Source organism: Cervus canadensis, chromosome X, assembly GCF_019320065.1.
Source record: "Cervus canadensis isolate Bull #8, Minnesota chromosome X, ASM1932006v1, whole genome shotgun sequence".
NCBI classification, from domain to species: Eukaryota; Metazoa; Chordata; class Mammalia; order Artiodactyla; family Cervidae; genus Cervus; species Cervus canadensis.
In genome coordinates, this window is record NC_057419.1 from 48,451,870 (window position 1) to 48,478,119 (window position 26,250).

The 26,250-nt window shown below is 41.3% G+C and overlaps 1 protein-coding gene across 2 annotated transcripts in view; it reads right to left on the reverse strand.

The window, feature by feature from the left end:
- The window catches only part of SYTL5 (synaptotagmin like 5), a 170,457-nt gene that overhangs the window by 68,292 nt on the left and 75,915 nt on the right, over positions 1 to 26,250 (reverse strand). For both annotated transcript variants that reach the window (XM_043458058.1, XM_043458059.1), the window contains exons 5-8: positions 25,287 to 25,402; positions 23,356 to 23,464; positions 19,740 to 19,874; positions 4,048 to 4,189 (exon numbers count right to left, since the gene is read on the reverse strand). In XM_043458058.1, the coding sequence (XP_043313993.1) occupies positions 4,048 to 4,189; positions 19,740 to 19,874; positions 23,356 to 23,464; positions 25,287 to 25,402 (502 nt within the window). The remainder of the gene's footprint in view (positions 1 to 4,047; positions 4,190 to 19,739; positions 19,875 to 23,355; positions 23,465 to 25,286; positions 25,403 to 26,250) is intronic.

Below are 26,250 nucleotides of genomic sequence, written 5' to 3' on the forward strand. Positions count from 1 at the left end.
ATAAGTGATATCACATGGTATTCATCTAACGTCACATAGTATGATCTAGTTGCATTCATGTTGCTATGAATGGCATTATTTTGTTCTTTTTATGGCTGAGTAATATTCCACTGTGTATACATATCACAACTTCTTTATTCATCCATCTCTTCATGGACATATGGGTTGTTTTCACGTTTTGCCTATTGTGAACAGTGCTGCTATGAACATAGGGGTGCATTTATGTTTTTCAATTATAGTTTTATCTGGGTATATGCCCAGGAGTGGGATTGCTGGATCATATAGTAACTCTATTTTCAGTTTTCTGAGGAACCTCTATTTTCCAGTGACTGCACCAACTTACATTCCCACCAACAGTGACACTTAATTTCATTATAAGGGAAAATTCTGTCCAGACTTTGCCTGTGCCCACAGGGGCTTGACAATTACATTGTTCCAAGTTCACTTAAGTATTAAACCAGTTTTGCACTTCTGAGAACTGGGCTAAGGCTAAGTGTCCATGCAAATGACACCATGATGTGATATGATTGAACCTAAAAGAGACTCTTCAGTTGCCCCTTCCAAAAATAGTCAAAAACTGTCTTTAAATGTCCTAGAGAAAGGAACCCCCTTCTTGGTGCCCTACATTTACCTCATAACTTAGACACTGAGTCAATGTTAATGAACTCATTTCAGAAAGATAGAAATGCAAATCAATGCAACTCCAATATAGATTGGATTTGGTCTTTGAGTATTTGCCAACACATACTGCCTGTAGCAGGAGGAATATAAGTCCTAATTTTTCTAATTACCACCTATTCAAAAAGGTGTTCACACATGGATTCCTCCAATGAAGCAAGACCAACTTCCTTAGCAGCAATTAACAGTGACAGTAAATTTTCCAACTGGCACCCTGGGAATAACATTAATATTGAGCACTAATAGGCCAATTAATATTGCACAGTATGTAACACATAGCCTGGGGATCCAGGATGTGAGGCCTAAAATTAATAAGTTATATCATAGCAGAGCACAGGTTAGAGATTTTCATGTTCTAACAATTTTCCACTTTAAAAAGGTACTTCTCACATGCTAAAGCAGACAAGAACACTGAAACAAAAGATGCTGAGAAGTGGGAGAAATTGTTAAGTTGATCATCATGCAACTCTATATGGGTCTTTTCTTCATCATGAAAGAGCAAATATGCTTCATAAAGTACTCTGCTGCACTAAGTTTATTCAACAGAAAGTATTTCTCTTTGTGCCTCTTTTTCTTTTAGAAAAGACTAGCTATATCAGTTAGAATGCAAGCATGAGATTAGCCCAAGCACCATATGTGTGTGTTAGTCGCTCAGTCGTGTCCAACTCTGTGATCCCATGGATTGTAGCCTGTCAGGCTCCTCTGTCAATGGGATTTCCCAAGCAAGAATACTAGAGTGGGTTGCCATGCCCTTCTCCAGGGGATCTTCCCAAATCAGGGAACATGGAACCCAGGTCTCCTGCACTGCAGGTGGATTCATTACCATCTGAGCCTATATATATCAATACATATGTCTACTCACTCAATCACAGGAAATTTTTGTTGGGGAATATCTAGGGCTCCCCTTGTGGCTCAGATGGTAAAGAATCCACCTGCAATGCCAGAGACCTGGGTTCGATCCCTGGGTTGGAAAGAGCCCCTGGAGAAGGGCATGGCAACCCTCCCCAGTCTTCTTGTCTGGAGAATCCCCATGGACAGAGGAGCCTGGCAGGCTACAGTCCATGGAGTCGCAAACAGTCGGACATGACTGAGCCACTAAGCAGAGCGCAGGTGTTGTTTAATAAAGAAGTATTCACATATTTGTAGCAACTTGGATGCACTGAGAGTTTATCACAGTGAGTGAAGTAAGTCAGAACAACAAATCTTATCTAAAATATGACAAATGAACCTGTCTACAAAACAGAAAACAGAATCGTACACACAGAGAACGTACTTGTGGTTGCCAAGAGAGAGGGTTTGGGGGGAGGGATGGAGTTGGAGACTGGGGTTAGCAGATGTAAGCCATTATATGCGGAATGGATAAACAACAAATCAGTCTCTTATGATAAAGCATAATGGAAAAGAATGTAAAAAAAGAATGCATATATGTGTATAATCGAATCACTTTGCTGGATAGCAGAAAGTAACAACATTGTAAATCAATTGCAATTTAATGGTTTAAAGTTCTTAAAATTAAAAAAAAATTCATCTAAAGGCTGTAGATATAAGGGGATTAGTACATGAGAAGGGAGCTCCGTCCTTACCCCCCACCAACAGTGATGGTACTTAGGAAGATAAGCCTTGTTTTGAGAACAAACTTGACTAACTTATTAATTATTGGACTGACAGTCTGCTGCTTCCCACTAGCAGAGCTGTACCAGCTGTTAACATTTTTTTTAATACTTCTGAATCAGTTGGTGAGCAGGGCAACTCCCAGTCCACGCCTTCTTCCTGTGCTCCTGTCCTCCACAACCCTAGTTCTCCTCACAATCCAGGTTACTGCATGGCCTGGGAGGGCCCTCAGGATGCTGCCCAATCTTGCACCAGGGTCTGTTCTGATGGCTCAGTGCCCCTGACATACCAGTTTCTAAATATTTTGAATGCCATCCCTTTTTAGGCTGCCAGAGAAGCGAGTACAGTCACCAACTGTGCAAGCACTTTTCTGGCTACTGAACAATTCTGTTTGTGGAGCAAAGTATAAATACAGACAAAAATTTAAATAGGCCTTTTATCTTATCAACAAGTTTAATTTAGACTAAAACTGTTTAAATACACTTATTATTATTATTCTTCAATCTGTCTGAATGCCTTTGGACTCTTCATGAAAAATATCTGTAGAATCTTGTCGTCACAATCTCCACATCTATCTTCATGTTCCAAAGCCCAGTAATGCCTCCTGCAATAATACTATGGACTCCTTCCTAACCAGCCTTCTGGCTTCCACTCTTGTTCCAACAGGCTCTTCTCAGCACAGCCCTCAGATCCAGCATAAACAGAAGCCAGATCATGTCACTAGTCTGCTGAAAATTCTCCAACTGCCGCCAGCTTCTTCAGAGTAAATGCCAAAGTGCAAAGAGAGTCCACATGGCCCATCTGGTCCTGCTTCCCCTCTGAACTCATTTTCTCGTACCCCTCCCTTTGTTCACTCATAACAGCCACACAGGTCTCCCTGTTCTTCCTTGAACACACCACATATGCTCCCACCTCAGGGTCTTTGCACTGGCTGCTCCTCCAGGGGCACTAAAGATCTTTCAGACTCTGGTGAAGCAAGGGCACTGACTATGCAGATGGTGGTCCTTGATTTAAGTGATTTCAATATAAAGTGATTCCAACAGCCTTCCCATAATGTATTTGCTAAACATCAGTGCTGTCCTAGCATGGATAACAACCTTGCAAGAGACGCTCTCAAGCCTAATTCTTTCACTTCTTTCAAGTCTTTGTTTGACCAGGGCTTGGCATAGAGAAGGCCCTCATTAAATATTGGCAGAATCAAGGAATTGTAGTTTGTATATAAAGATATAATATGTGAACTATCTATATGGAGTTTCCTGCTTAATCAAACAATCTAGTAGATGTTCATTCACTCAAAAGAACAATTTACACATACAACACACACAATGCAATTTAAATTTCTGTGATGTGCAGACTCTTTAACAGATGTATTGAAAAGAAAATGATAAAAATATTTTAAGAGTCTACCTTCCCTAATTTAAATCTGTTGGCAGCATTTTATAACAGTCAAGTTCTTGACAAATAAAATGAATGATCAAAATCACAGAGTGCTAAACATGATTTATATTTTACTGAAACCATGTAGCCATTGAAACCCCCATTAAACAAATTCCACCTCTGAAACTGCCCTTTCCCTTTCCTTCACACTTGAGGCCTCCTGTCATGAGCTATGGATGTAGGAGGTTCAGTTCTGAGCAAGAAGCATCTATTACTGTTAAACACGATCAACAACCAGGTTCAGAGAGTTGAAGGCTAGCCATGCCTCGGTGGTGAGGCTGAGTCCCAGATGGAGCTGTCCCTTCACATCTGTGTACTTACTCGACTGCTGACTGAGGTCACGCTGCGGGTGCTGGGGGCCGGTGACCTCGGAGTGCCTGGGGTCATGCCACTGCTCCGGACACTCTTCGGAGTTCCAGGACCAGCTTCTGGCTCATTGAAATCTGATGAACCAGTGCTTCCCCTAAATGAGAAAAAACATTCTGATTTTAAAATGGAAGTAGAGCAGTGACCAAAGACATAGTCAGGGAAAACTCCCCAGAAAACAATGGCAACACGTGGGCCACCTGAGGTACACCTTCAGGGGCTCATGAGGTTCAACGCCATTTGTCTGACTCCAGCGTCTTCATAATTGAACTTACCTCTCCAACTCTTTTCCCACTGCTCAGCAGTATTCTTCTAGCCAGCCCAGGTCGCCAACTATTTTTTCAACTCACCACGCTTGCTCGTGTTCAAGCTTCCACTTCTAAGGCTTTTGCTCACATTCTCCCCACCCGATAAGCCTTATTTGTCATTCTCGGTTTATCCAAATCCTCCCACCCTTCAAGGGCCAAATGAAGTCCAGCCTCCCTGACTGTGCTTTCTCTGTCCATCACAGGCCTTGCCAACCTCTATTCTACTCAATTCCTCGTGACTTACAGTCTTTGCCAGACTCTGTAGAAGTTGCCTACATAATGTCTTCTTTGGCTGCTTAACAGATATATGGGCCTTGGGACTCTTTCAACATGGGCTCCTTGGGGACAGAGCTGATGACATACTTACCATGACACCTCCAGCACCTTCACAATATCTTGGTGCAAAGGATGCACTCAGTACATATTTAATCAAAGATTGGCAATTATATTTTATTTCTCACTGTTTTAGTGACTGACTCATGGCGCACATTTAATAAATGAAGGCTAAAAATAATGACATTTTTGTAAATAAGTTTGATTCACTTTTATGTTTGCTAAAATGGATTCAATTCCATTCAATAATGATTCATGAAAAAAAAAAAACAGTTCCTGCCTGGAGGTGATTGCAATTTTCTTATTAAATGAAGTTTCATAAGTAAATAAATTTTGACAAATTAGAGTTTAAGGGAAGTGTTTGCCCTTCTTTCATTCTGTGCCATCAGTGAGCACAAAATATGCTCAGTAGTAAAATGTAAGCCCTTGTGAATTTCACTCTTTCAGTTACTATTTTAATAATTTATAAGTGTACCTGTAACAATAAACATCTTCTTATTAAAGCACAACAGTGACAGTTAATAGTGATTAGAGTTCACAGTTGAGCCAACTGGAGGAGAGACTTATAGGAATAAAGGAAGGGTATATTTTAAAGAGAATGATGGCACATGGGTCATTAGTAGAAGAAAAATCTGGCAGAAGAAAGAATTAGCAATAAACATTGGAGCTGTTAATCACAGCTTGTAACTTTTTTCAAGGTTGTGCACCAGAGAAGCCACCAAAATAAAACATGCCCTGATTGATACAACCAGCCACCACAACTCTCGAGATTTATGCAAGCAGCAGCTGCATTTACTGAATATTTTCTAGGTGTTTGACAGTCTCCATTCCACAACATTCATTTTTTTCCTTAAAAAAAAAAAAAAAAGGTATGAACATTCGTATTTTACAGATGAAGAAACTGAGGCTTAGAGAGGTTAGGCACTTATTCCACACATGCATACAGAATTAGTATTAATAACATACAGAGTTAGTATTAACATATGATAAAGTCAGAATAAAAACAGAATTATCTGCTTATCCAAAGACAACATTCAAGCTCATGCTAGTTCTTCAAATTGTTTATGCATCATTTTGCCAATCAAATTGTTACAACCAGGCAGGTTCTACGTGGATAGAATCTAGAAGAGGAATGCTATCAAGGAGAAGATAATTAAAGGATTGAGAGAGCTGGGAGTTAGTTTCTTAGAATTTGATTAAGAGAGCTCAGAAAATTTTCTGGGTAGCAGTCCTTCACTACTTCACAGAAACAGTCCCTGGTAGGTTCTTTCTAGAACTGGTGGTCAGAATAAATTATAGTACTATGGACTCTGCTCAGAAAGGGTCTATGACTGTGTCTTTTGTGTCTGATGACAAGAAAATAAGATTTGGAGATTAAATAGACTGATACAGTTTGAAATTCTTGGGTGATTTCCCTGTCCTCCTATCTCAGGTGCAACATTTCTACATTTGGCAACAGTTAACAATGTTTATACCTTTCCCAAGTGATGCTGTTCTTTCTCACAAGTTCAACGGAGATGGGACTTAGAGACCTACCCATGGATGCTGTACACTGCCCAGAGGTTCTTTATTCTTACAGTAATACTACCAAAAAAAAAGTCTCTCCCTACTGTTTTAGGTTTAAAAAAAAAAAAGTGAAAGTCACTCAGGCATGTTCAACTCAAAAAAAGTCAAAGTGTTAGTCACCCAGTGGTATCCGACTCTTTGTGATCCCATGGTCTGTAGCCCACCAGGCTCTCTGTCCATGGAATTCTCCAGGCAAGAATACTGGAGTGGGTTGCCATTTCCTCCTCCAGAGGATATTGCCGATCCAGGGATTGAACCCATGTCTCCTGCATTGACAGGTGGATTCTTTACCATCGGAGCCACCATACTGTTTTAGGTAAAGTCTCAAAAGAAAAAGGGCTGGACTGAATCTTACAGAAATGAACCAAGAGATTATGATCCAAGGGAATTTGTGTGGGTATTTCTGCTTATGTCTGTGATGAAGGTCCTCCCAGACCCAGGTGGTCTTGGAAAAGTCTCCACCATGGATTAGCCTTCCTAGAAACCAAAGTCCCATTTATGTGGAAGCTCTAGCAGAAGTTAAGTGTTGATGACATTCAAGAGGCTATCCTATAATAAGGGGAAAAAAAGTCTTATGCTCATAAGCCAGCCATTAGAAATGACTGTTGCCAGAAGCATTATCTTAAAAATGACATACACTTTCACATTTATCCCTGACATTTACTGTGAGCTTCTTAATAATATTTTCCTCTCAGTTGAATGCTTCATTTGATTAAACTAAAAAAGATTTAGTCTAATGAGGCAGAATATCATAAATACTTGTGTGCCAACTCTTTCAGGTGTTATGCAAAATCTGACATAAAATATGTGAATCTTTGCCACTCAAATAGGAAGAGGATAAAGGCCTTCTCAAGTCAAAATTAGAGAAATTTAAAGTTCAATTAAGAAAGAGCTATTTTGGATCCATGTATCATGTTAGTGATATTTAAATTAGAAATATTAGAAATTAGTTCTAACAAACCTTGATGCTAAAAAAAAAAAAAAAAAAACCTTGATGCTAAAATCTGCTTAGGGGGAAACTGACAAGAAAGGGATACATTCCTTTCGACCTAATAGGCCCAAAGTATGGGGAATGTGACACTGTCTGGGGAGCCTGGAAATCCTGAATTACTTGAAAGATACATTTCCTAGGGCAGGAAAGAGTTTCCCTTATTTTAGCTTACTTTTAAAAAGCCTTCCGTTCTGTTATCTCTAATTTCCTGCTGGCCTCAAACCTTGATAATGGCTTCCTAGACATATCAATTTCTAGGTAAAGAATTCAAGGAGAAGGGACAGAAACTCTAATTGAACAAGTTCCTTTTTTGGTTTACAGTGTGGTCTCCCAGGAGTTGAAGCCCGCAAAGAATTTCCCAGGATTCAACCTTCCCAGAGCAGACTGACAAGGTTGAGCCTCTGCCTGCCTGCGAAAATGAGGGTTTTTGTAAAAGATCAGCCAAAGACAGCATTAATCTGAAAGATATCATGCTCACTAGGACAATGAGGCTAGGGCATAACATGACACTAAGATGACATGATATTCATTCTGCAGTTTACATGCCTTCCTAACTCCTTTTAGTTATTGGAGATCTGAAATAAAACACCTGAGAGACAGGCAAGAAAGGATGTAATTAGAAAGTGAAGCGAGCCTGTTAAATGAGAAAGAGGTGCTTAAAATGAGAAACAAAAGGGAAAAAAGCTGAACGAGGCTCAACCTTCCGGTTTTTGGTGATCCCCAGCTGCAACTTCTTTCTTCCCACTGTCTTATGGGTGGCCCTCACCCTAGGGTGCACATCAGAAACACCATAGAAGCTTTTAAGCAACCCCGAGCTCAGGTTGCACCCAAACCACATCAGACCCTCTGGGCACGGGATGTAGGCATCAAGAGGCTTTACCACCACTCACCACTCCCCTATCACCAGTGACTGCAATATGTAGCCAAAGCTGAGAAACACTGGCCTCAACTGAGGATGAGTCTGTTTCTATAGGGCCACACCACACAACAAGTAGGATCCCTGACCAGGGATCGAGCCTGTGCCCTGCACTGGGAGCGTGGAGTCTTAACCACTGGATGCCAGCAAAGTTCTGTGGATGAGTATAAAGTCACTCATCTCAGGCATATCTCCAACTGTACTATTCCCCCCTCTCATACCACGATTATTCAGCACACTACTCGCATCAAGAGACCTGAGCTATCCTCATGGCTTAGAATGTGATGAATGGAAGGATGCTTTCTGCGTCAGTGAGTAAATGTATGGCACCAGAAGAGTCAGCAAACTATGGCTCCTGGATGGAAGTGGGGTCACCACCTGTTTTTGTATAACTTGTGAGCTAAGAGTGATTTTACATTTTCAAGTGGCTGAAAAAAAATCAAAAGAAGGATATTTTATAACATGTGAGAATTATGTGAAAGTCACATTTCAGTGCCATAAATAAACTTTTATTAATATGCAGGCATTCACATTCACTTTATACATTGTATACAGCTGCTTTTACAAAACTGCCAACTAAAAATTGGCACTTGCCATTTGCCTCTATAAGAATGAAATCACTTAGCCACTGTGGTCACTGACCTTCAAATACCCTAAAAGGAGTCCAGGGTGGAGATCAGGAATGAGGCACTCTGTGCCTCGTATCTATAAAATTACTAAAATCATTAATAGTGACATCTGTTCCTTTTGACTGGCAACAATCTTCTGCCAAAATCTGTATTTGACTGCATGTACCCTCTTCACTAAAATCAAATATAATACTGACTGACCTTCCCCCTTGCCTCTTTGGAGCAGTTTCTCAGGGCTATCTGAGAGGCTGTCTCCAGGGCTGTAGTCCTCATTCTGCCCCAAATAAACGTTAACTCACAGCTCTCGGGTTGTGTTTTTCTTGTTTTTGTTTTCAGTTGACATTCCAACAGCAGAGTGAGTAGTTGAGACGGACACCATCTGGCTCCAAACCCCCAAAATATGAACCATCTGTTGTTGTTTGGACGCTCAGTTGTGTCCAAGTCTTTTTGACCCCAGGGACTGTAGCCCACCAGGCTCCTCTGTCCATGGAATTCTCCAGGCAAGAATACTGGAGTGGGTTGCCATTTTCTTCTCCAGGGGATCTTCTTGACCCAGGGATTAAACTTGGGTCTCCTCATTGGCAGGCAGATTCTTTACCACTGATCCACCGGGGAACAATCTGTACCTTTACATAAACGTCTGTTGACCCCTGTGTGTGCGCCTGAGAATACAGGCTCATGAACACACAGGTATGTATGTCTCCACTTAAAAACTGAACTCTTGAGACTTCCATGGTGGTTCAGTTGTTGGGACTCTAAGCTTTCACTGCATGGAGTGAGGGTTCAGTACCTGGTTGAGGAACTAAGATCCTGCCCGCCATGAATGGTGGCCAAAAATTAAATAAATAAATAAATACCAAACTCTTTGGAGAGGTCAATATATCTCAAAGCAATGAACAATACATGTGTGTTTGTGTGTGTGTTAGTCGCTCAGTCGTGTCCGACTCTTTGCAACCGTATGCACTGTAGCTCACCAGGCTCCTCTGTCCATGGAATTTTCCAGGCAAGAATACTGGAGTGAGTCGCCATTCGATTTTCCAGGGGATCTTACCAACCCACAGACTGAACTCAGGTCTCTCGCATGGCAGGTAGACTCTTTACCATATTTACGCACAAATGAAACATTTTAAGAGCTCTTGACCACTGAATGAGGGAAGCAGAGAAATACAGAGGAACTGGAAATTCATTAAGCAATTTCTCTTGCTGCAGTTTCCTCTGAAACCACTGGTTTTATGTGTCTGAGTAACATATATTTTCCTTCTTTTTCCTTTTTGGAGAAAGGACAAATGTAATACAATGTGAGAGGTATTCAATGAATTAGTGTTAAGAACATAAAGAACCCAGATCATTCGATTTACTAAACCAAAAGCTGATTTGTCTGATGGTCTTAAAATGTTTAGGGCTTCCTCAAAATATCTCGTTTCTTTAAAAAGACTCTCCAAAATGTAAGAGACAGTCATCATGTAGGAGGGACTCTGGGTGTGAGGAAAAAGAAATTAAGGACAAGTAGAAATCTCAGTCTGATAATATTTTGTCATTCACAATCACAACAAAATCCTGTTCCCATGTCTTGTTTTTAAAGAATGGCTGGAAGCCAGTTGGACAAGAAGCCAGCAGCCATGACAAGTATTGGGTGGACTAGAAGTTATAAGTGAGAAAGCCAATTGCCCTCACCTCTAGACACCAAGGAAAGCAAATATTTAGCAGAATTAAGCTTTCAGCAACTAAATGGAACAAGCACTTACTCTATACTTAGTATTGGGTTGGCCAAAAAGTTTGCTTGGCTCATGTTTTTCCAAACAACCTTAAATACCTGAGTGAACTTTTTGGCCAACCCAATAGTTTGGATTTCCTAAACTCTTGTTCTACCTGGGATGCTATGTTGCTTATAAGAAAAAAGCTATCAAGGTATCAAAAGCCATCCACATCCTGCTCAATGAAGCTCTCCATCTCTTCTTTTGTAAAGTACATTTCATTGTTACACTCTAAAAACTCTGAACTGGGACTTCCCTGGTCTAGTGGATAAGAATTTGCCTGCCAATTCAGGGCACACAGGTTTGATGCCTGATCCAGGAAAATCCACATGTCACAGGGCAACCGGGCCTGTGAGCCATGATTACTGAGGCCCGAGCACTCTAGAGTCTATGCTCCACAAGAGAAACTATCACAATGAGAAGGCCCTGCATCACAAGTAGAGAGTAGTCCTCACTCACTGCAACTAGAGAAAACCTGCATGCAGCAAGAAAGACTCAATGGAATTTAGAAAGATGGTAATGATAACACTATATGCAAAACAGAAAAAGAGACACAGATGTACAGAACAGACTTTTGGACTCTGTGGGAGAAGGCGAGGGTGGGATGTTTTGAGAGAACAGCATCGAAACATGTATATTATCTAGGGTGAAACAGGTCACCAGCCCAGGTTGGATACATGAGACAAGTGCTCGGGCCTGGTGCACTGGGAAGACCCAGAGGGATTGGGTAGAGAGGGAGGTGGGAGGGGGGATCGGGATGGGGAATACATGTAAATCCATGGCTGATTCATGTCAATGTATGACAAAAACCACTATAATATTGTAAAGTAATTAGCCTCCAACTAATAATAAATGGAAAGAAAAAGAAGAAAGACTCAGAAAAGTCAAAAACAAACAAATAAAAATAAAAAAGATGAAAAAGAAACATTAAAATATATTTTAAAAAAACACTGAACTGTTCATTTTCTTGCACATGCAAAATTGCTTTATGTATCTTTTCCTTTGAACTTCCTGGTTCCTCTATCTAGGATGTTCTTCTCACCTCTCTTTCTGTGGCCACGTCCTCCTCATTCCTTCAAATTGCTTAGGGATCATTTCCTCGAAGCTCCTCTGATTCTTCTGGATGGATAAACGCCTGTCTCTGGTTCTTCCATAGCACACAGATTATCTTTTTATCATGATACCATGTTGTTGTTCAGTCGCTAAGTCATGTCCGACTCTCTGTGACCCCATGGGCTGTAGCATGCCAGGTTTCGCTACACTTCACCTTCTACAGGAGCTTGCTCAAATTCATGTCCATTGAGTCAGTGATGCCATCCAACCAACTCACCCTCTGTCATCCCCTTCTCCTCTGGCCTAGAAACTTTCCCAGCATCAGGGTCTTTTCTAATGAGTCAGTTCTTCACATCAGGTGGCCAAAGTATTGGAGTTTCAGCTTCAACATCAGTCCTTCCAATGAATATTCAGGACTGATTTCCTTTAGGACAGACAGGTTGGATCTCCTTGCAGTCCAAGGGACTCTCAAGAGTCTTCTCCAACACCACAGTTCAAAAGCATCAATTCTTCAGTGCTCAGCCTTCTTTATGATCCAACCCTCACACCCATACATGACTACTGGAAAAACCACACCTTTCACTATATGGACTTTGGTGGCAAAGTAATGTTTCTGCTTTTTTTTTTTTTGTCTCTGCTTTTTAACATGCTATCTAGGTTGGTCATAGCTTTTCTTCCACGGAGCAAGCGTCTTTTAATTTCATGGCTGCAGTCACCATCTGCAGTGATTTTGGAGACCAAGAAACTAAAGTCTGTCACTGTTTCCATTGCTTCCCCATCTATTTGCCATGAAGTGATGGGACCGGATACCATGATCTTCGTTTTTTGAATGCTGAGCTTTAAGCCAACTTTTTCACTCTCTTCTTCCAATTTCATCAAGAGGCTCTTTAGTTCCTCTTCACTTTCTGCCATAAGGGTGGTGTCATCTGCATACCTGAGGTTATTGATATTTCTCCCAGTTATCTTGATTTCAGGTTGTGCTTCATCCAGTCCGGCATTTCACATGATGTACTCTGCATATAAGTTAAATAAGCAGGGTGACAATATACAGCCTTGACGTACTCTTTTCCCTATTTGGAACCAGTCCGTTGTTCCATGTCTGGGTCTAACTGGTGCCTCTTGACCTGCATACAGGTTTCTGAGGAGGCAGGTAAGGTGATCTGGTATTCCCATCTCTTGAGGAATTTTCCACAGTCTGTTGTGATCCACACAGTCAAAGGCTTTAACATAGACAATGAAGCAGAAGAGGATGTTTTTCTGGAATTCTCTTGCTTTTTCTTTGATCCACTGGATATTGGCAATTTGATCTCTGTTTCCTCTGCCTTTTCTAAATCCAGCTTGAACATCTGGAAGTTCAAGGTTCACAAAATGTTGAAGGCTCACTTGGAGAATTTTGAGCATTACTTTGCTAGCATGTGAAATGAGTACAATTGAGCGGCAGTTTGAACATTCTTTGGCATTGCCTTTCTTTGGGATTGGAATGAAAACTGACCTTTTCCAGTTCTGTGGCCACTGCTGAGTTTTCCAAATTTGCTGGCATGTTGAGTGCAGCACTTTAACAGCATCATCTTTTAGGATTTGAAACAGCTCAACTGGAATTCCATCACCTCCACTAGCTTTGTTTATAGTGATACCATATTGTCTTGAAATTGTTTAGTCATCCCAACCTTCCCTGACAAATTGGAAGTTCACCAAGGGATAGAAAAGCAGCATTGTCTAAGAACGTCCACATTTACCACTTAGCATATAGTACTAAGGGGCTTCCCTGGTGGTTCAGTCAGTAAAGAATACACCTGCAATGCAGGAGATCCAGGTTTCATCCTTGGGTCAGAAAGATCCCCTGGAGAAGGAAAGGGCAACTCATTTCAGTATTCTTGCCTGGAAAATCCCATGGACAGATGAGCCTGGCAGGCTACAGTACATGGGGTCACAAGAGTCAGACTCAACTTAGCAACTAAATGAACACATATAGTACCAGGCCAATAACATTGGCAGAGCTATATGTTGAATTTATTTGTATAAATAAAATGCATAGGTGAGCAAGTCATTTAGCTCTACTCCTCAATGATCTAACAGAAGAAGACAGGCCATTACTCTGCCTTAGCTACCCTGAGCATGTAACGTGTCACCTAATACACCTTAAGTAAGAGTGAAGTAAATCAGAAAGAGAAACACATTAATGCATGTACGTGGAATCTAAAAAACTGGTACAGATGATCCTAGTTCCAGGGCGGAAATAGAGACAGAGATGTGAACATGGGAAGTGGGAAAAGGAGGGTGGGACAAATTGGAAGATTAGGATTGACACATATACACAACCGTGTGTAAAGCAGAGAGCCAGTAGGAAGCTCTTGTGTAGCACAGGGAGCTCGGCTCGGTGCTCTATGATGATGGAGAGGGGTGGGGTGGAAGAGGGAGGGAAGTCCACGAGGGAGGGGATCTATGTATACAAACAGCTGATTCACTCTGTTGTATAGCAGAAACTAAACACAACGTTGTAAAGCAATTCTACTCCAATTTAACAAAAAGAACGCAGAACCCAGGGGTAGTTTGACCTAAGTATGGTGTCAAGGGTCTGGCTGAACTCCCGATCTCCATACTTCCTCACATTATTGACGTTTATAATGAGGAAAGTCACATGTATACACAGTCACATGTACGCAAATCACAGGCTCCGGCGGTGTGAGACACTACACCTTTGGAGGAGGTCTGAGAGCAGTTATGGGGGGATGCTGCAGCAGAGGGCAGTGTCCCACCCATTCCCGCTCAGTGCTCACCCTTCAGCACAGAACTCTGTTTACTATGAATGCCCACAACTCTACCCGAGAAGATTTTTTTTCAATTCCAAGTGCCTAGAGCACCAGTGCACAGAACAAGTCAGAGTAAGTAAGAGATCTTCCCAACTCAGGGAATGAACCCGGGTCTCCAACATTGCAGGCAGATTCTTTACCATCTGAGTCACCAGGGACACCCACTGTAGACCTCATGTAATGGATACAGCCACAGTTCAAATGAATCACATACTCTTCTAACTCCACTATTTCTCACCTCTTCTGTCACCTGTCCATCACTTCACGGAAGGAGGAGTCATTTTTCTCAGGACACCGGGATTTTGCGAATTGCTTTAGGCTTAGTATTTATGAAACTTGTGGCTTTAATTGCTCACCCGTTGCTGCCACTAAGAAGGGCTGAGCTTACTCAAAGCAGGTTAAAATAGGAAGAAAGGAATTAGCACGGGACAAGTTAAGCAGAGGCACAGGAAAGCGGTGAAAGTAATTTTCCTTTAGAGAACAGTCCTTATAACCATTGTTCTTTTGCATCACAAAACTGTCACAGCTAGTATTACAGAATGAACTGGACATCCTTTTAGAGATGTACTATAAATTTGAACAATTTTTAAAGCCTGGTAAGGAAAGGAGTTTGCTCAGAGCATTAGAAACTAGCTCTCCAGCATTTTATCTACTGCACAGAACAAACCAGTATTGACTTTGTGGAAGTGGTCCTGACTCAGAGCTAAAACACTCCCGGCTTGCTAATATTTCAAGTAGTAGTAAGAGGATGCTGCCTAATTGCCATCTTAATCTCAAAGATGCTAATGAAAATGACATTGGGGACAGGAAGATGATTTTACTTCTGATGAAAAAAGGATGCGTCACATAATGACAGAATGGGTTTCATCAACTTATTTTGCCCAAAATAATAGATATGAGGAAAGAATGACTTTTTTAGTCATTAAGATACCAAACATGTCTTACTTACCAGAAGGAAAGGGAGAGAGAGAGAGACAGAGGGAGAGGGTGAGCCAGAGGGAGGGAGCTGGGGGATGGGATGAGAATGAGGACCAGCTAAGAAGGTAAGGGCTGCTATGAATGGTGTGGTTTCTGCTTTCGGATCAGAGCCGACCAAATCAGCTTGTGAAGCTTCACAGAGACTGTGACAGTCAGTCCCGGGGCTCCCAGAGAGCAATTAAGAACAACTAGGTAAAACTAGAATGCGCTTGGGCAGGGGGGTGGGGTTGAGGGACAGGAGAAACTGGTTGGTTGTCAGAGGTTCCTGTGGCTCAATACTTGCCGTATCCTCCAGTGTCATGATAGAAATGCTGCTGAGAAACACAGCAGCATCCTTTATCCATCTTCTTACTGAACAAAATCAATTTTCAGTTATAAGTTCCACTCTTCCTGTATTTTAGGGGACAGTATTGATGTCCCCTCCAGATTCCCTCAGATCCCTTGCAGCAGGCTCCACCCACCCATCCCAAGCTTCTGGGTACTTTTCTGTTAAGGGTTTGCACTTATGATGTTCAGAGCTTTGCCTTTAGCACTGGAGGCCAAGCATGCCTTGAAGTATGCCTCCCCTGACCCTCAGTTAAATCTGAGTTTCACATAAACAATCAAGAATGTTTTAGTATAAAAATATACTACTATTTATATAGTACATACCAATAAGATTTCATGAAACATATTTCTTAAAAGTTTTTTTATCTGAACACAAATTTAACTGGACATCCTGTATCATCATTTGCTAAATCTGGAAACCCAATCTAAGGGAACTTATAAACAATGACTTATTGGGACAGAAGTGCAATGGTCCAGCTCCTCAAAATGTAAAAACCTAGAGATACCAATACTTTATGCCCCAGAATCCCTTGCAGGATTAAGCTGAGTCCTCAAACTCATACCTCACCAGAGACATCAAATTGCTCATCTTCTTCACTTTTTTAAAAAATTGAGGTATAGTTGCTTTACAATATTTTGTTGGTTTCTGCTTACAGCAAATTGAATCAGCTCTATTTACACATATATCCCCTCCCTCCTGGACCTCCCTCTCACCCATCTAGGTCACTTACTCCCTTACTGGTAGCTCCCAGAATCATTTCAATTAATAAATTACTTACTTAGGAATCCTTGTCTGAGGATTCATTTCTAGGAGAGTAGGATTTTTTTTTTAACTTTTTATTTTGTATTGGGGTATAGCCAATTAGCAGACAATGTTGTGAGATTCAGATGAACAGGAAAGGGACTCAGCCATGTATATATATGTTCCCATTCTCCCCTAAACTCCCCTCCCCTCCAATCCAGGCTGCCACATAACATTGAGCAGAGCTCCCTGTGCTATATAGTAGGACCTTGTTGGTTATCCATTTAAGTATAGCAGTGTGTACATGTTCATCCCAAACTCCTTAACTATCCCCTTCCCCCATTCATCTCCCTAGCAACTGTAAGTTCCTTCTCAAAGTCTGTGAGTCTATTTGATTTGTTGTTGTTGTTGTTTTTGAGTATTAGCTAAGACTTTTTTTTTTTAAGGATTTAAGATAGATATCTCACAAATCACACCACATTGACAACTCATCACAGCGTGAAAGGAATTAGGAATCACTGCCTTGAAGAGCATTCTGTTTGTTAATTACAGTTCACATTTCTATTCCTTAAAAAAAAAAAAAACTCAGCTGTCTCATGTGTCAAGTCCCAAGAAACCAGTGAAGAGCCATTTGCCATGTTCCTCCGAGAGGCTGCTGCACCTTGCCTAAGCCATTCATACATTTCCCTGCTTTGAAACTCCTGAAAAGAAATAAAGTCTAACCAGGCATCTGAAAAATAATCATTTCCACTCCAATATGAGTTTTTAAAAACGATGCTCAAGCCCAGCTGCTCCAGGAAAAGAGCAATGAACTATGAAGAAATATGCGTGGAAGAGGAGAAGGGGGAATTAACTGCTAAGCTAGGCCAGGTAATAGATGACAGAGGCCAGAATCTTGCAAATTCTCTTTTGGGGAATCTGCTGTTACAGGGGAGGCTGCAGTTCTGCTTGAAGAACCTAATGAGAAAAGAAGGTCTGCAAGCTTGACTACTTGGCTTTGCAGAATTCCTCCAGCTCCGAGAAAATAAAAAAGGAGTTAACACCTTTTAGGGATGGGAGTGAAGAAAAGATAGGCCACCTCCTGCCCCCACTTCCTAAGGAATAATTTGGGGATAATGCAACTCATCTCACAGTGGCAGTCCTTTAATGAATGAGTCATCATTGTGATAAATACATGTTTCAGGAAAAGGACATTTTGCTCTACTGATCTCCCAAACATCCTGACTCTCCTTCTTATTGGGAAGACATTGTTCTTGGCCTAGTTCAGTCAAAGCACCCTGACTATTATTAATATATTCTATCTCTAAATCAAAGCACCCTGACCATTATATTCTATCTATTGCTCTTTGGTATTTACAATCTCAAAGATAAAGTCTATTTAGGACAACCTTCCAATTTACAACAAGAGGCACCTGGGTCAATACACCAGTCTTTGGTGAAACATGTCCATATGGCTTTATAGCTTTACGTGTGTGGTTCTTTTTATGCACGGATTTTTTTTTTTTTTTTTTTTTACCCATAGTAAATACTACAGTACTCCAGGATCCTTAGTTGGGTAAATCCTTGGATATGGAGCTGCATGAGGATACAGAGGAACTATGGATAGGAAAAGCTTACTGTCAAGTGATACTCGGATTTTTGACAGGCAAAGTGAGGGGGTGGGGTCAGTGCAACTAACTCCTATGTTATTTCAGGGTCAGCTGTATCTACACGCAGAAGTTGTTAAGACACAAGGAATAAACCCGGGCAGCTAGATTCTGAAACAACCATGTAAGCACCGTGATATTGGAGAGTATGACCCTTACTCTTCTTAAGTAACTGTAAAATGAATAATTTAATTTTCTTCATTGAGCCAGGAGACTAAGTGTTTTGAATGGGGGACTCCATCTTTCCTCTTTATATGGATATATTATCCCTTTTAAATGCCAGCCTGAAATATGAGCCAAGATAGCTCATCCAGCAAGTCCCCATGAGGCTGAACAAAAATAGCATCTCTAAATAATTTTGATCCCTGAGAGTTAGGAACTCAGCAATCAAAACCAAAATTGAGATTTTCCTACATAAGGTTTTGTGGGACAAGATAGGGGGCCACCCGAAGAGAAGTCAAAGGAAATGATTTCAAGGACAAATGCAACCAGGGTCTAAAGTATTTTTTATCATAAAGGAAATATAGCTACATTCTTGAGAATTTGGAAAGGAATGAATACAATCATCATCTTTTGATAGGGGATGATAAATGATTTATTTTATGCTTATTTTTTTCTTTGAAGTTTTACATAAAGTGACACATGTTTGTAGGAATGCTATAGGGAAAAAGATATCGGTATGGACAGTACCTGCGCTCTTAATGACCCATGAGGATAGATCTTTTTTCTCTTCGTTGCCTTTGATAATATACTAGTCATGAAAATTGGCCTTGAATTCTGTTCCAACAGGATAAAGAACATTCAGCCTGATAGGAAATGACTAGACTCTTGGCTATCCTTTCTCTCTTTACTTTTCTTGACAAGGTGATAGCTCTATGCATGGGAGATTTGAGGAGCTGGCCTTCTAATAACAAGTTAGGGGTGGTAGAACTAGAAGGAAGTGGAATTTATGGAAATTCTCTGAGGCAATTCAAAGGAAATTATTATTAATTTTTTAAAGTTGTAAGGAATGTATATGACACCTAGAGGTTTCTTTTTCCAAAGCTTAAACAGAAAATAAATTAAAAAATCAATGAAAACAATTTATTTTCCTGGATTCATCCATGTGAACTGCAGCCCTGAGTCCCCAAAAAACATCTCAGTCTCAGCCATGCAAGTAACACAGATGATTTCGATAGCTGAAATTCCAGAAATATAAGTGCTTACCATTTCAACGAAAAACTATCCTCCTGGCTTTTCACGTTCTGTATTAGTTTAAGATCTCTGAGAGGGAATACATTACAGGTATCTAGAAGCATTGTTTGGATAGAAATATACAAACCTAGGCTTCCCTGGTGGCTCAGATGGTAAAGAATCCACCGGCAATGTGCGAGACCTGGATTCGATCCCTGGGTTGGGAAGATCCCCTGGAGGAGGGCATGGCAACTCGCTCCAATATTATTGCCTGGAGAATCCCCATGGACACGGGAACATGGCAGGCTATATACTCCATGGGGTCGCAAAGAGTCAGACACAACTGAAGTGACTGAGCACGAATGCACATACCAACCCTGTCCTCAGTCTCTTCCTTTGGCTAATCTGTTATGTGTCTTACCTGTCGGAACCAGGGGCTGACTTTAAACTCCGAAAATTGTGGCTGTCTAAGTCCAAGCTGTAGCTCCGCCCACTTTCAGTTTTGGGAGTGATAATTTCTCCTCTGGTTGCTGATCTGAACTTGCTAAGAAGAAATCTGAAATTACACATATACATACATATATTTAAAAGGAAGATAAGAAAACATTTCAGTATATCATTTTAAGAATACCATTTATTGTACTTCCAACGGTATATAATTCTTCAATGAAGCTGACTTGAGGCTGAGCAATTCTGGGGAGTCCCCATGGCTTCTGCAACAGAGGGTCAATGGTACCTGTAGAGGCAGTGAGGGCATTCTCCCAAAGCCATACCAGCTGCTGGTAGGCTAGGACTCTATCCTTCTAAGAAAAATATCACTGACTATGGGGACTCACCACTATCACCTAAGAATGGTGAAGCACTGCCCGGGCTGAACTTATTTACACAGTGCTGAGAAAAGGGGAGTTTGAACTCACCTTGCTCAGACAGAAGAGCTATGATGATCCTCTGGGATCAACTAATGTAGCAACTTACTAGACTGCAGCTCGATGAGAAGGACAACTCTTGTTCCTCTTGTTCCCTGTCAGGCCCCCTGAAGTTAGAGGGAGGCCTGGCATGAACTAGAACCCAGCCAGTTCTTGAGGAATAAGTGACTGCATGCATGCTCCTGGGGTAATAAGTCTGAACAATGGAATGGCTCACACCACATGAACCTTGACTGCATTCCCATTTCCCCAAATTATATGGAACTTAAGCCAAAAGAGCTCTTCAGAAACCAATATTCAGGTCATCATCCAAGTTATCAAAAGCCTCAAACATGGGTCTTTTCAAATGCACTCACATAAAGACAAACCAAAGCTATTTTCCTTTTGTGATGGTATCAGTAGAGACCAGTTCATTTACTTTACTGGCTATAGTTTTCTCATGGGGAAAAACTATTCCAGAGGTACTGGGACGATCTTAATAGGATCTGCCAAGTTGTCTGTTTCAAAGACCACTGGTGGAGTGTCTCATCAAAGTGTCAGAAGCTTCAATCTGCCTGAAAATTACATTTTAGGTGAGAATAGCACTTAATATCATGTCAAATGATGTTGCTTGGAGAACCACTGTATACACGTCCTTACCTCTGCACAGCTGCTTCCGGTGTCTCCTCTATGTGAACTCTTCCTCCTTTTTTGTTATCCTGGGCCCTCTCCCTCTTTCAAACTCCTCATCAAGTCCGTTTTAGAATTTGATGCCTTTCCCAATGGTCCCTGTGCCCTCCCAACATCGATAATCTAATATTTAATTATTTATTCCCATATTATATCTTTTGTAGTCATATAGCTTCCCTGGTAGCTCAGTGGGAAAAATTCCACCTGCCATGCAGGAAACAGAGGTTCAATCCCTGGGTCAGGAAGATCCCCTGGAGAAGGAAATGGCAACCCAGTATTCCTGCCTGGAAAATCCCATGGATAGAAGAGGCTGGCGGGCTATAGTCCACAGGGTTGCTAAAGAATTAGACACGACTGAGCTACTAAACAACAACAACAACAAACTTCTTGCCATGTTTCAAAAAGGCTATCAGGCTGCACATATTGCCATCTTAGATTTTCCTAAAACTCTTCTCTACATTATTAACTTTTCAAGTGTGGACCTTTGAACCTTTTCTTTTCAACTAGGTGTTACATTCTTTGACGACAGAATAATCAGATCCCAGTTTGGAGTTTCAGCAGAGCTCAGTCCAGCACTAGGACTCTTTTGACAATTCAGGATGTATATCCTTCACGGTACTATTTAGCTCCTTACAGTCTCCCAGCTCCAGGCTCGCCATTCTGTAGCCCACATAGTGATGTCTGGCCCGGGGTCCACACACTCTACCTCCTAGAGGCCCTTGTGGGCTCCATACCAAAATCAATCAGATCAGTGATTGTTTTTGACGGCCCAGGCACCATGCTGAATACTGCAGCACAAAAGTAAAAAAGCCAGTAGAAGAGCTTACAATGAAGAGGAGGGGAGAGAGGGGGTGTATCCGGCGAGATCAGTTCATTTGCTTGACACTCTTGTGTAAGGAGGGGTTGATGTCAGAGTGCAAAATCAAGAGTGATGCAGAGGCACAAGCCATTGTGGGAGCCCCAAGGAGACACAAATAGGTTTAGAATGGTAGGAAGTCTCAAGATATAGGACATATGGCCCCTCTAGCTATCTTTCCCATTCATCACTGCTAATTAACGAAGGCGTGGTTAGTCATGAGTGTTTGAGTCAAATGACATTTAGGATTCATGCCTACTCATAGTAAAAGATTCTTTAAAGAAAGAAAAAAAATACACTTTCTGTAGAGACAGATCAAGGCTCAGGGACTGGCAGCCTTTCACATTGGCTTTTGAGAGAACAAAGCCATGCTACCCAGTGTGCGTGTATGTGCTCAGTCATGTCTGACTCTTTGTGACCCCATGGACTGTAGCCCACCAGGCTCCTCTGGCCATGGGATTTCCCAGGAAAGAATACTGGAGTAAGTTGCCATATTCCCTTTTCCACGGGGTCTTCCCAGCCCAGGGATCGAACCCACGTCTACTGCGTTGGCAGGTGGATTCTTTACTGCTGAGTCATCAGGGAAGCCCCACACTACTCAGAACAAACCTTAAAGCCACTTGGTATAGATTAGGATTCTCACTACCTGGACCATAAAACTGGCCACCAGCTGACTAAGAAATAGAGACTATGGAGACTGCAAGGGGCAGGGCTATGAAGCAACACTTTGCCCTTGGGATCCTTTTTTCATTTTTGATGTGGACCATTATTACAGTCTGTATTGAATTTGTTACAATGTTATTTCTCTTTTATGCTTTGGTTTTGTGGCCAGGAGGCATGTGTGATCTTAGCTCTCTGACCACGGATTGAAGTCACACCTCCTGCACTGGAAGGCAAAGTCTCAACCACTGGACCACCAGGGAAGTCCTGCCTTTCAGTCCTAATAACCTGCATTTTGGGGGCCAATTGACTCCCCTGATGGAACCTTCTCGTTTCCAGTTTCCCAGCACTTCCCTGTTGGCCTCTCATTCCTATTCTCAGTACTTGACACATAGATTTGCTTTCTGAATGTAGTGAGGTGGCCAAATGGTTCCTTCCTTAAGGAGACCTGCATTTTAAACAGGGGAGACAGTGTTTGAAGCCCTATTAAGAAATCTTGGATTTGGCTGGTTCATACATCAGCACTCAGGTTGGGCGGGTTGGGGAGGGTGGAGGGGTTGGTGTCTACTACAACAAAGGTAGTTGTCACCTCCTACAGGCAACATTGGCCCAAGCATGAAGCCTTCTACTGAGAAATAAAGGGATTCGCTTGGTATAAGATCAGATATGTCAAATGAAAGCAAAATCCTCACAGGTTCAGGTCAGAAGGGACCTTTATCTAAAACTGAAAGTAATTAAAACTGCATTTCCTGAGGCAAATGATAAGAGAATGTTACCTCGGTGGGGTCTCTGACCTTTTCTGGGTCATTTAAGTGACATTAGACTTCCAAAACAGCGGGGGCCGACGGGGGGCGGGGGGGGGGCTGTCTATGTCACAGGTGACTGGAACAAGGATCAAAGATTCCCTTGAAGAGGCTGTGTCTTACCCCTTTCTCCTGGGTCCATCGTGGCTGGCCTTCTGCCCAGCAGAAGGCAAAGCATCTGACTTTTCTGTGTTCTGGCGGGTTTGTTCTTGGCTTTGTATTTCTCCATCTCCTCATTAAAAACAATCAGAAGACAAGTTTACACACAAAATGGCAAGAAACGAAAGCTATTTCCTAGTCTTCATTCATGTTTCTACATTAACACAGGACAGAGAAGTCAAAGTAACTGGCAATGATGTTTCCATCTTATGTTTCCCAGTCACATGTATTTTTCATCTGTCCAGTGTTCCACAGTTAAATGAAGATTAAGATTGGGACTCATCTGTGGGAGTTTTGCTGAGATAAGCTTTGTAGAGATGGAGGACTTAAACATCCTTTCTCTACAAATATTTTTAGGGCAGAGGAACCAAGGTTCACAAGAACTCCAAATACCTAGAGGCTGAATTGTAGCATGGGATTCTAGAAACAATATCATTATTTTGGAGCATATAAGCCAGACTTCCTGGGAGGGTGAGTAGCTTTGCACACACCTTCTGATGGTCTACACTACTGAGGTTTGAGTGGAGGAAGCAGCCAGAACTAACTGCTTCCTTGTAACTCAACTCTGCTTTCTCTGTGGCATTAATCCCAGGGTTACCCCTCTGGGAAAGCCCTTCCTTGCTAGTGCGACACCAAGAAGGGGCATTGGAAGCAGGTCCAAGCCTCCGAGCCAGGCTTCAAAATCAGGGCATTATTCTCCAGTATGTGAAAGGTGAGATATCCTAGGAACAGACCCACAGATGTCTGCTCCACCTTTACTGTAGCCCAGATGAGAAATATGATTCTAAACATACATTTCACTCAATATTTAAGCAGTTAAATTGTGGTCTGAATGCACAGACTAGCGTTCTCAAAGTGGGGTGTTAACAGTAAATCCCTACATATGAACAAATTCTGTTCTAAGTGTGTTCAAAAGTCCAACAAAGTTAGCCTAAGTACCCAACTAATATAACTGGCTGTTATTTATGTGAGAAGTTTGTAATACTTCTATTATGTCATATTTTATGTGTAATACAACACATAAAAAACAAATACAAAAACAAGACACATTAGTACAGTAGTACAGTTCAACAGCTGGCATATAGGGGCTGGCACTGAGTGAACAGGCAAGAATTACTAAGTGGAGGAGGGGGAGGAAGTGGGAGATGGCAGAGCTGATGGGTGGTCAGCAACAGGAGATGAAGGGCACGCTGCAATTTCATTCACATCTGAATTAACTGGACATGAAAATGTACATTCACATGTTTGAGAGTTCACAACTTGAAGGTTCATATGTAGGGAACTTACTGCATTTGCACTTGGTGACAGTATAATTCTTCACTGAGTGAAACTGCCTGTGCATTTCAGGCCATTTAGCATCCCTCAATGCCTCTGATTCCCCCACAGTCATTGGGATAAGCAGATAGGGCCCCTAGCATTTCCAAACACTTCCCTAGCCTGATTGGGGGAGGGGGCACATTACAAAATATCAGCCCTTGGTTGATAATCCCTGGATGGGAAAAAGTAACATTTAAACGAAATCTGAAATACACCCTTATTGAAAAACCAAAGATTTCTGCCACAATGTGAATCACGTAAGGCATCTGTTTTATGTTACTCTAACTGCTTAGTAAAATATCGGAAGTGCATTCAGGAAAAGAACTGTCTGTGATGAAGAGCCATGCCTTTTCTGAAAACCTTACTGTGCCACATATGAGAAAAATGACTGTGGATTTCATTTTCTACCAACTTCATCTTCCCTTGTATGAATTGAAGATTTAGATTTGATGCCACCAAGTTTTGAAATGATCTAAGGGATTCAACAGAGGAAATTCAACTGTGGTCTTTTGATACATAATATAGAGAAGTTATTTAGCCCACCAAAATGAAGATTAAAGCAGTTTTGCTTTAGTTACCTGGACTTCTTCTTAAGATGGACTGTCGGACAACATCAGTGCCCAGAACATTGACGTGCTTGAAACGCTTTGCCTTTTCTTCAAAAAACCACTCACCAGTTACAATCCTTAGCTGCCTACTCAAAAGAAAAGAGGAGAGCATTGGAATGCAACTGTTCAGTCAAATAATTAACTCAAAAACCCCTAATTGAGTAAAAGATAACCAGTTAAGAGAGTCCATCTCACTCCTTGGAGTAATTTATGATGACCATAATCCACTGTTAGTTGAATATGTACTATATACAAGGTACTTGCTAATTGCTCTTCATACACTATATTTTTATCCACTCTGTAAACATGATTATCCCCATTTTATAGATGAGGAAACAGAGCAATAAAGTGATGTGTCTCACACATAAAGCCAGGATCCCACCCCAAGCAGTCTGACCTACAGCTCGACTTCTTTTTTGTTTGTTTTTTTTAATTTTTATTTTATTCAGTTAGAGTTGATTTACAATGTTGTGCTAATTTCTGCTTTAAAGTGATTCAGTTATACACACATACATTCTTTTTCCTATTCCTTTCCATTATGGTTTATCTGAGGATATTGAATAGTTTCCTGTGATATACATAGGATCTTGTTGTTTATCCATTCCATATATAATAGTTTGCATCTATCAAACCCAAACTCTGAATCCATCCCTCTCCCACTCCCTTGGCAACTACAAGTCTGTCCTCTGTGTCTGTGAGTCTTCTTCTGTTTTGTAAATAATTTCATTTGTGTCATAGATTAGACTCCACATATAAGTGACATCACATGATACTTGCCTATCTCTGTCTGGGTTACTTGGCATGATAACTTCTAAGTTCATCCATGTTGCTACAAATGGCATTATTCCATTCTTTTTTATGCTATAGTTCAAGTTCTTAACCATGGCATGTGCTAAGTCACCTCAGTCATGTCCAACTCTTTGCGACCCTGTGG